The 11,208-nt window shown below is 37.3% G+C and overlaps 2 protein-coding genes across 2 annotated transcripts; both read left to right on the forward strand.

Annotated features, from left to right (window-relative positions):
- The first annotated feature begins 122 nt into the window (after positions 1–122).
- Positions 123–6,729, forward strand: LOC132186708 (two-component response regulator-like APRR5). Its single transcript, XM_059600725.1, is given in 9 exon segments — positions 123–572; positions 2,468–2,629; positions 2,729–2,859; positions 2,985–3,137; positions 3,489–3,663; positions 3,774–4,179; positions 5,004–5,745; positions 6,179–6,247; positions 6,250–6,729. Coding segments are annotated over 9 exon segments (2,046 nt in total). The 5' UTR covers positions 123–409; the 3' UTR covers positions 6,295–6,729.
- A 3,541-nt stretch (positions 6,730–10,270) lies between these two features.
- LOC132187537 (NDR1/HIN1-like protein 12) lies at positions 10,271–11,208 on the forward strand. Its single transcript, XM_059601881.1, has one exon. It carries the CDS (start codon positions 10,477–10,479, stop codon positions 11,083–11,085), a length of 609 nt encoding a protein of 202 aa, XP_059457864.1. The 5' UTR covers positions 10,271–10,476; the 3' UTR covers positions 11,086–11,208.

Below are 11,208 nucleotides of genomic sequence, written 5' to 3' on the forward strand. Positions count from 1 at the left end.
CCACCACCACTTATCTCAGAAAGCAAAAAAATCAAAAACAGTGGCCCAAATCCATCCACGTCACGCTCACCAACCAGAAGCCAATGACGGCCTACCTTTTGATCACCCTCCCCAAGATATTTTTCCCGGCTTTCGCGGCTGTGAGTAAATGGTGATTATTAGAAATTTCAAAGGCGGATTTAGTTTGCTCTAAAACTAAAACTCGGCAGAGCGTCAGATATTTGTCAGCGGGATAGATTTTGTAACCGTAACCGCCGTAGCATTTTTTTTGTTGCTTCACCTTTGCTTGCACATACTGTTACAGTGCCACTGTTGCTTGCTGGAAGCTGTGAGAAATTCAAATTAGGGTTTTGTTTGTGCTTTCTGCGTTTCGATTTGCTTTGTTTGGTGGTGCTTAGGGTGTACGAGAATGGGTGAAGCGGTGTTGAGCGGTGGGGAGGGCATGGAGCTGGACAAGAAGGACGGGGCAGAGGAGGTGGTGAGGTGGGAGAGGTTGAGGGTTCTGCTGGTCGAAGCCGACTATTCCACTCGTCAGATCATCGCCGCGCTTCTCCGGAAATGCAGTTACAGAGGTCAGTTCTTCTGGCTCTGACTCTATTATCTCTTTCTTTGATTCGTTTGATTGGTTGAATTTGTATTTTGGTTTTTGCGCATTTTCCACGGTATTTTTTATTTCATTTAAAATGGTATTTTTTCAAAAGATAACAGAGAAAAAAAAAAGTTTTTTATTTTATTATTTTTGTGATGGGAATTTTGTTTTTTTGTTTTTGTTTTTGTTTTTGAAATTGGTGGTGTATTGTATTAGATTTTTATTATTTGATGGCATTTTTTGGTTCAAGAGATGACTAGTCTTTATCCTGCTTAAGCGATGACTTCACTGATGGCTTGGAGTGACAAGTATGATCAAGGATTGGGCGAGATTTTTTTTTTTTTTTTTTTTTGGGAAGAAGTTCTGTCACGGTGTAGGTAGTAAACTTATTATATACACATTTCGGGGGATTTTCGCGTTTCCATCTTTTCGAAGGTCCAGTGGCCTCTGTATAGGTTAATTGACCCTTCGTCATGCACTAAGTGAAGGGTGTAGTAGCAGACTAGTAGCAGTACAGGATTTTCGAATGCAACACCTGTAGGATAATTTTAATTTGATGTATGGATAGGTAGATTAAACACTGCCTTGACCTTCTTTTCAACACCATTACAGTACACTAAAAATTCAAAGAATTACCTCTTATGGTTTAGGAAGGAGCAACTCTAGAGTTAATGGAGGGCTGGTTTAGATATGAAAAGGTCGAGAAAGAAAATTTTTCTACATCCTTTGTTTTACTAACTCAACCCCCTCTTCACTTACCATCCCCTTGGAAATATTGCCTGCTTCCACCTACTTGGCACATCCAGCTGCTATATATAGGGGATTAAGCTCTAGAAGGCTACAATAGAGAGAAACACAGGTTTTCTGCATGTCCACATAGAAGCTTCATTATCTTATAATTATGGCTTGCCCTAACAAGATATGGGTCAGTCTCATAGGAACAATATCATCTACCTCATTATCATTGTGTCTAATTTCTATGGGAACAAGGCATCAATAATCAATGGTGGCTATAGCATCATCGATTTGGCCAATTTTAATAGCTGCATCACATAAGTGAGGGTTGTTATGATGGCAGACACCTCCAGAGCTCATATTAAGGTGATTGTTGTAAGTTCTCTTGTTGATCTACTTTTCTCCATGGGTCACTAAAGTTCAAGTTGCCTCGCTGTCAGTGCATCAGTTTTATGAGTAGGCCTTGGTGTTGTAACATCTTGGTCCTATATTGTGAAAATTAGTAGCCCACATAGAGTGGGTGATTATAAAGACAATCATGGGTGCTAAGTCTCATATTACTTACTTACTAGATGAAACCGACATTTATAAGTGATTTTAGAAAAGTTCCAAATGGACTAATATTTTTGGGGGTGATAACGGAGATATGGCTAGCGCTTTTTCCTAGGTCGTGACATGTGTGATTTTATTTATTATTATTGTCAATGATGGAAACACATTTTTGCACATTTTCAAGGTCACCCATGGTGTGTATATATAAAACAAAGCGCTCCCCTCTTCAGGTGTTTGTGTTACATATGTGGGAGGTTAAAATTTGTGCCTTTTGTCTATGTTTTTTTTTTTTTTTTTAAAACAAAAATTTGTTCCCAATTCTGCAAAATTGGGCTTTTGCTCATCACATGTTTTTACCTACTGCTGAGGCTTCAGTGAGCCAACTTACGTGGAGTTCAGAAATTTGCCTCAGCTTATTGCAGTTCCTCTTTCTCTGTGAAAATTGTATCTCACTTGATTTCTAATTTCTTTGGAACATCAAATTTTATTTTATATACTTATCCTTCAAGCAAGTCGATGGTAGGTATTACATCTTCACTTTTGGCAAATCAGAGTTTTGGAACTCAACATATACTCTTATGTATTAAACAGTTGCAGCAGTTGCTGATGGACTAAAGGCATGGGAGACGTTAAAGGGGAGACCTCATAGCATAGATCTTGTATTGACTGAAGTGGAATTGCCGTCAATATCTGGATTTGCACTTCTTTCTTTAGTTATGGAGCATGACGTTTGCAAAAATATTCCTGTTATAAGTACGTCAGATTGAACAAGCTGTTTCCTCATTTGATTCTCTTGATCTTAAACTGGGTGTGAAGCTAAAGGTGCTAACATTTATTCTCATGGCCATACAGTGATGTCTTCGCATGATTCAATTGGAATGGTATTGAAATGCATGTTAAAGGGTGCAGCTGACTTTCTCATAAAGCCCGTTAGGAAGAATGAGTTGAGGAACCTTTGGCAGCATGTATGGAGAAGGCACACTGTATGTTTCTATCCTTTAACTTTTCTTCTGCTTATTTGTTGGATTTGTTCTGTTTCTTTGTTTCATTAGAGCATAGAGATCACATGTAAATGCAACCTTTTTTCTGTTAATGTTTTTTAAAACAGTTGGCTGGTCGACATGTTCCTCAAAACATAGCTGTTCCACAACAAAAAGTTGAAGGCACTTCTGAAAATAATGCATCAAGCAGTCATTCAAGTGAATGTGTGGCTTCTACACACAGAAAAAACGAATGCAGTGAGAAAGGGAGTGATGCCCAAGTATGTACCTTTTCATCTTGTACCCATTCTCATAAAAATGTCAAATAATATGTATGTTGTGACTTGTGAGAGAAGTATCATTTTCATATGCATATTTATGCTAGCTTCTATAACTTTCTCAGAAGTCAGTCTCCTCTGAATGTGGTAGCTAAAGAAAGTAAAAACAGATTGAGAATTTCCCTTTTGAATTGCTAACCATGTTTTCCCCCCTTCCCTTTATCTGGCCCATGGATTGTATGGTTGACATGAAAAGAAACAAGTTATTAGAATAGTGTATACAGGATTCATGGAACAATGCATATGTAGACATGAAGTTTCACTTAGAGACTGCATGTTTTGCCACTTGTGCAGAGCTCTTGTACAACACCTTACATGGAAGCTGAGAGTGCAGACATGCAAAATATGCAGGGTCTTTCTCAGATGAAGTGTGGGAGTGCTTCAAATTTGAGCAATACTGACATGGAGAAGCATGGAGAGTGTACTAAGTTGGATCAGGAATCAGTTTTGCCTGAGAATGAAAATGGAGGTCTGTCATATTATCTTGTTTGGCTGCGTTCTTTCTTTTCTAGATTTTTTTTCTTTCTCCCCTATGGTTAGAATAAAAAATGGGGAAATCTGACAAGCTAATTACTGCAGAGAAATCAAAAAGGTTGGGATCAGAGGTTGCACCCTACAGAGAGGCCAATAACTCAACTCTTTTGAGATTGGAAGAAGACCACGCTTGTGCTGAAACAATGAGTCAAATTGAGGGTGTGCAAGCAGAAACTAATAGAGGCAATGCTAATACTGCTAGTGAGATTCACAGCTGTGATGATGAAGTGGTTGAACCTTCTAATGGAGCTATTGACTTGATTGGCACATTTGATAATCACCCAAGGTGCACTGATGGGAACTCTAGTTATAAAGATGGCGGCACAAAAAAGTTCGAATTTGTTCCACATTTGGAACTTTCATTGAGAAGAACTTGCCCAAGCAGCTCAAATTACCAAGGGACTGATGAAAGGCATACCCTGATCCATTCTAACGCATCTGCATTTTCATGGTGAGTTATTGGGGTTAAAACAAAACTTAATACAAGTTGATTTTTTTTTTCCCTCAAATATCAATCGGGAGGCAAGAAAAGACCCAGTTTATCTTCTTCCTCCCCTTTTTTCAATTATTTTCCATTTTCTGGTTTTATTTTATTTTTTCCTTTTTCTCTTTTGGTTAAAACAATTTCTGTCGAGTACTAATGAATTACGATAATGTTCTCCAAAGTTAGAAATTAGCTGTTGGTGTAGTGTTTACGGCAGCAGCAAAGGAGGTATGATAGAGATGGTTGTGATTGTGGTGAGTGGCAGTAGTGACATAGATTACTAGAAGACCCTCCTAACACTTGCACTGGAAGGATCACGGGATTGTATTTAACACCTAGAAGAACCTATGGAGACTTTTCTAGATAAAGAGTTGTGTTTTTAATTGTATTTATTCTGTTTCTATTAGATATACAGTAGATACATGCTAAAGACTAATTACTGACATCTGGTTTCTGGTGGGCGTACTTCAACAGGACTAGTGTTAATGGAAGCCTTTCACATACTTTTTAAACATTTAATAACAAGCTAAAGAAACCCATATAAATATTATTGAAGTCACTGAATTTTTGTCAGCGATGATCTTGACAAAGCTGTTTTTCAGCTTCTTGTAGACCAAGTATCTGAGTTATGCCAGACCTTTAAAACAAGATATGTTCATCCATGTGAAAGACAAAATCAATGTCAATCACTGTATATAAATCTCCTTTCCAAGTTGCATGAATTTTGAGTGAAAGGTAGTTGTAAGATTAGATCATTGAATTTCTGATCAAACCAAAGCTCCTGTCTGCAGGTATAACAGTTGTAAGACGCTGCAGCCCCTTCTACCAACACTGTCTGGCAATTGTTCTAAGTTGAAGGAGGGTGCAAGTAAATCCTATGAACTGTCGTCAAATCAGCTCTCTGGAAGTACCAATGGCACTTTTCTCCAAGGTAGTGCCACATTGAGTAATAGTCAGGAAAATATGCCCTCTTTGGTCATTGGTCAATCCGGACAAGGTGAACTACAGTTTCCAAGTCATCAGCTTGGGACGATACCTGTCCCAGGAAACAGTCCTTTTTTCCCATCCATGTTTTATACTCAATCTGGTCTACCCCCTGTATGGAGTCCCAAACCTGCCTGTGAGCAAGATCACTCTCCCTTTCCTTCAAGTGCCTCAGTTCAATCCAATCCTGAAATTCCCAACTCAGAACTAGGTTATCACCAATCTGATGAGACTACCAACAATTCCATTCATCAAGCTGTGCATGAGGAGAACAATTTGGAGCATGTGGAGGAAATTAAAGATGGTTTTCCCGCTGCTGGTCAGAATACTACTAGTAGCGTATGCTATGGTGCTGTAGATCACACTAATGCATATGGGAGCAGTTCCACTAGGAGAGATGAGACTGCCACTGCCCCTGAGAGTTGGAATGAAAGTGGTCTTTCTGTTCATGATGGATCTCGAGGGATGGACTCACTTCGCTCTACCCAGAGGGAAGCAGCTCTCACAAAGTTCCGACTAAAGCGGAAAGATCGATGCTTTGAGAAAAAGGTATACAAACTGCTTATATTTTGTTCCTCTAGTTTGGATTCATGACCCCATCTATAGAAATTCTGGTTTTATGTTGATGACATTAATGGCTGCTTTATTACAACTAAATGTGAGCTAGCTCTTCCACAATCTGTGCTACTACCCTAATTCTTTTTCTGTTGTCCGGACAAAGTTGTTAATGTTGTTTTCGGACAGTTGTTATTCCAATGATTCTTGGTCCTGCACTAAGCTGCATCAGTAGTTTGAAATAGCTCTGAAACTCCAGTTCTAAGTCATTCTGTAGATCCCATGAACCTAGATTCAGAGACCAATCATGCCTGATCCGCTTAGAATGATACACAACTTTAGTTGTGTGTGGTGATGAGAATATCAAAATCACACTAATCTTTATAAAAGGTGTTCTCTTTTCTTAAACATCGATATTCTTGTACAGGTCCGATATCAGAGCCGGAAGAGATTGGCAGAGCAACGTCCTCGGGTGAAAGGACAGTTTGTACGCCAGGTGTAGAGTCTGATCCTCCAGTTGGTGACGCCAATGATCGTTTATGAAATTCATCGATCGGTGTTCATTATTGCTTGTTCAATCTGATGAGTTCTCACACTTTCCCGATGAAAACATTGATTAAATTGTAGCTACAAAAGAGCACTTGATTGTCTGAGGTGGTGTCTCCTGTACTTGATTCTCTTTGGCTAGCCAAAGAGAAGCGGGGGATGATATGGAGGGAGCTGAATTGTTAGTCTCTTTTAGTGTTCACAGGGTTTTGACTGTAACTTTACATTAACTGAAAAAGGTAGTTTTGTAATCTTGCAGTGGGGTTTCCCAAGTTTTTGATATCTCCTCCTGTAAATATGTTTGCATGCTTACCAGACAACGGAGTGGTGTAGAGAAGACAGGTTTAATTGTACTATAATTTGTATCGACAGGTTATGCTAGTTGATATTTGAGGTATAGTGCAGTTTGCTATGAAAAGATCTTTGCATTCATCTTTGCCTTGCATCTTCTCAGCTGCTTTAACGGAAAAAAAGGTGTTTTTTTTTTTGCCCTGTTCATTGCTGCTCCCTCTAGCGTTTGAGTTCTTTCCATTTGTTGTAGCAAAATAAGGAAAGAAGGAAATGTGCTGTAACTCAATTATTATTTAATTTATATCTTCCTTGGCGTACATTTCTCATCGTTGGTTGAATAAGGGAGAAGGAGACAAAGGAAGGGAAGCGGGGAAAAAGTTATGGGTGAAAATTTGTGTTTGCATATTGGGTTTGAATATATTAAGACATGTGTATTAGACTATATAAGTTAATTTTAACTCAACTTATTTAATTAAATTGATCAAATTTTTTAATTTTTAACTTTCTAATTTTGTTATTGGGTTCGTATCGAGTTTGCGGGTCATCCCAAAAATTATTTACTATTATACATACGAGCTTATAACCCGCACATAGGATTTTTTGTTATTGTATTTTTTTATTGTAAATTGAAAAATGAGTAAAAAATTCTATCTGTCTTTTTCAATAGACATGATAAAAAAAAAAAATCTATGATGGTGGTTGATGAATAACATTACTCTATTTAGTTTAATCTAAGTAAATTAAACACATAAATATTTGTTCTCAAAGAAAAAAATAGCAATAAGAAAACATGCATTCTGATTATCAAAGCATCGATCAATAGAAAATTAGCAGAAATCTCAATTTGTTTCCTGTAGTATGAAACCTGTGGCTACGAAATAACCGCAAATACTTTTTATATGGGTCCAAACGGTTTAAATAGTCGCTTCAGAGGGAAGAAGTAAATGAATGAAAATGCTTTTAAAAAAGTACTCCAAACTGCAAACACTACAATGGACGTTTTGCAGTCCATTGCAATCAAATCTGATTTTTGAAATAGTTTGATCTAGAAACAAAATATTGAAACCAAAACAAACTTAAACGGAATCAAATCTAATTTTTGAAATAGTTTGAAAAGGAGGACGATCTAGAAACAAAATTTTGAAATCAAAACAAATTGAAAAACATTTGGAGAGAAAACAAAATTGTACAAACAAAATCAAATCTGATTTTTGAAATAGTTTGAATAAGTGGGCAATTTAGAAACAAAATATTGAAATCAAAACAAATTGAATAGCGTTTGGAGAGAAAAAAAAAATCATATAAACGGAATCAAATCTGATTTTTGAAATAGTTTGAATATGAGGACGATCTAGAAACAAAATTTTGAAATCAAAACACAATGGAGAGAAAACAAAATTGTACAAACGAAATCAAATCTGATTTTTGAAATAGTTTGAACAAGAGGGCGATTTAGAAACAAAATATTGAAATCAAAACAAACTGCAAAGCGTTTGGAGAGAAAAAAAAAAAAAAAATCGTATAAACAGAATCAAATCTAATTTTTGAAATAGTTTGAACAGAAGGACGGTCTATAAACAAAATATTGAAATCAAAACAAACTAAAAAACATTTGAAGAGAAAAAAAATTGTACAAATCGATCTTCTTTTTTTTTTTTTTTTCTCAATAAGCACAAAAAGAAAAATAAAGAGAACCGAACCTTGTTGAAGATGATTTTCCTTTCGTTTGTTGTAGTCTATATTTTTTAAAACTGTGAAGATGGTTATTTTACCACCTTTAAATGGAAGGGAAAGCAGTGTTTAAGTGAACGTGTGTAACATGGTGCATTAAACGCAACTTTTGATTGTTTTTAACTTAGGGGACACATGTCACAAATTAAGGATGCCATTTGTCGCAATGTTATGCCCTCCTATTTAAAACTTCTGTAGAAAACTCTCCTATTATATATATATATAAAAGGTATAAGATAAGATTGTATGTCGGGTTTGGATCGTGTGAATATATAAGTCAACCTAAATCCGGGTCACATTCCTCAAGTACCTCTAACATAAAAACATATTTATCACTTCTCAACACTTACATAAAGAAATAAATTCATTTTCTTTACAAATCCTTTTTTCGTAGTTAAAGTGCATTGTTTTCCCCTTAGAACATAAAAAGATTTAATTCTAAGTAGCATTCTCATAGTATAGTGAGCATAGTCCATATACATCATTAACGAAAAATTGAAGGATTTAAAACACAAAATTAAAAACCAAGGAAAAGATATGTAATGGCGTATTTACTTAAAAATATATTTTGTATTTACCTTTTTTTTTAAAAAAAAAATTAGAATATGAAATCCCCCCTCAAAGGGACAAATGTTGTTGGAGAAACGTCTATTAAACAAAGTTCGCACTTTCTGGCTTCTGCAAGCAAAATCTTTCTGTGTATATATATATATATATGTCCCCCATTAACTACTTTTCTGTGAAGCAAACAACAGGGACAGAAACAACAGAGGAGTTTATTTTTTTCTTTCTTGGTTCCTTAGTAGGTGGCTCTGGACTCGTGACGAAATCATTTTCACTGAGGCCAGGCGAACAAAAAGTACAGAGAAGTTTTTTCACACAGAAAGCAAGAGATGCATGGAAGTCGGACGTGTAAAAGCATGTATCCAACGCGTGCTTGGCAACTTGGGGGCCCGCCCATGGTTGAATAAGCCGTGGGATGGTGACGAGACATATATAGTCCAAACAGGGGAAAAAGCATGTGTAATTAAAAGACCCACCTATACTATTCTATTCTACTCTCTCATGCGGTGACTGTTGGGTGGTGGTCTAGGCCGGGCTTATCCAATACATGTCGGTGAGTGAACCTCACTGCACTGCCTTCACTCTTTATCCACACACACACAAGAAAGCATTCCCTTCTCAACTACGTCTCTTCCTTCTCAGATTGCTCACCCTGTTTCACTTTTTCCTTCTCAATTTAGTCATAGAAATGCTTTGTAAATTCTTTGGTAAGGGTATTTTCTTCATAAAAGGGGAACATTGATAATTTTTTATAGTTTAGATAGATATTGTATCAATTAAAAGTTTGGGAGGAACACTCTCAATTGAGTGATAGTTTAATTGAGTAATAGTTTAATTGATAAAAGTATGTAGATTTTTTTTATAAGAGCTGATTTTCACTGTCCACATCATCCAATTATATGACAGTCCTATAATAATATGATAGTACTATAATAGATCATGATACTTAATTACAACAAGATGATGGAGCAATTAGTATTAGTTAGTAGATTGATATATGAAAACTGAAGGAAAATCAATAATCAAGTCCAAAATATTCCATAATTGGAGAGTAAGGTCATTGAAGAAGAAAAAACACAAGAAATGAACGTGGCCATCTCTGAAACTTTTGTGGTTGCCTAATTTTTAGATGCATATTTAATTGGGTAAAGCCATGGACGGCTTTCAATGGGTTTCCCTTTTTCAATCTCTTTTTGTTGTTGTTTGCATTGGTTTTCCAATCTTTACACCAGCTGACAAAACAACTAAAAAGCAAAGGAAAAAAAAAAAAAAAAAAAAAATTGAAGATAAAAAGCAAAAAAGAAAAAGGAAATAATAAAAATAGAGAAACACTTATTTTTAAGAAAAAAGAAAAAGATAAAAAGCAAACGGCCGTTGTCGACCATTGATGTAATTAAATGAGAAAAATACAGCTTTAGTTTCAAGTAACCAATTCTCTCTTCCTTTTTTGTTTGTCCCACAGATTCTTCTACTTCTCTCAACTTTTTCCCTTATTCATTCGCCACCATCTCCCCCTCCCCCCATCGCCAACTTTCCCTTTCACCTTCTTTCTGCTCTCTCTCTCTCGTTTCTGAGTGTTCTGCAAATTCACAGATGCCAGCAAAAGGACGCATGTCAGGCGTTACACCGAAAGACCCGCGCCAAGCTGTCTGCTCATGCATCACAGTCTTTCTCCTCCTAATCGGTGTAACAGCGCTCACCCTTTGGCTAGTCTACCGCCCCCACAAGCCGCAGTTCAAGGTCGTCGGCGCCGCCATCTACGAGATTAACACCTCCGCACCCCCGCTCATCTCCATCACCATGCAGTTCACACTTGTCACGAGAAACCCCAACAAGCGCGTGTCCATCTACTACGACAGGCTTTCGGCTTTCGTGTCCTACAGAGACCAAGCCATCACGCCCCAGGTGATGCTGCCTCCGCTGTATCACAAGAGGCACAGCACCGTCGTAGTTTCTCCGTTGGTCGGCGGCGGGGCCGTTCCGATGTCGGTGGAGGTGGCGAATGGGCTGGTGGAGGATGAGGCGTATGGGGTGGTGGGATTGAGGCTTGTTTTGTTGGGGAGGCTGAGGTGGAAGGCTGGCGCTATAAGGACAGGGCATTATGGGGTTTATGTCAAATGTGATGTCTTGGTGGGCTTGAAGAAGGGTTTTGTCGGTCAGGTGCCGTTGCTTGGATCTCCCGGCTGCAAAGTGGATATTTGAAGATCAATTATATATATATGTTATAGCTTGGGCTTTTAATTTTCTTCTTCTTTTTTTTTTGGTTTCTCTTTTCTTTTAATTTTCTTCTATGTATGTATGAAGCGTAGTAGAAGCTTTCTACTT

This window comes from Corylus avellana, chromosome ca7, assembly GCF_901000735.1.
Source record: "Corylus avellana chromosome ca7, CavTom2PMs-1.0".
Taxonomy (NCBI): domain Eukaryota; kingdom Viridiplantae; phylum Streptophyta; class Magnoliopsida; order Fagales; family Betulaceae; genus Corylus; species Corylus avellana.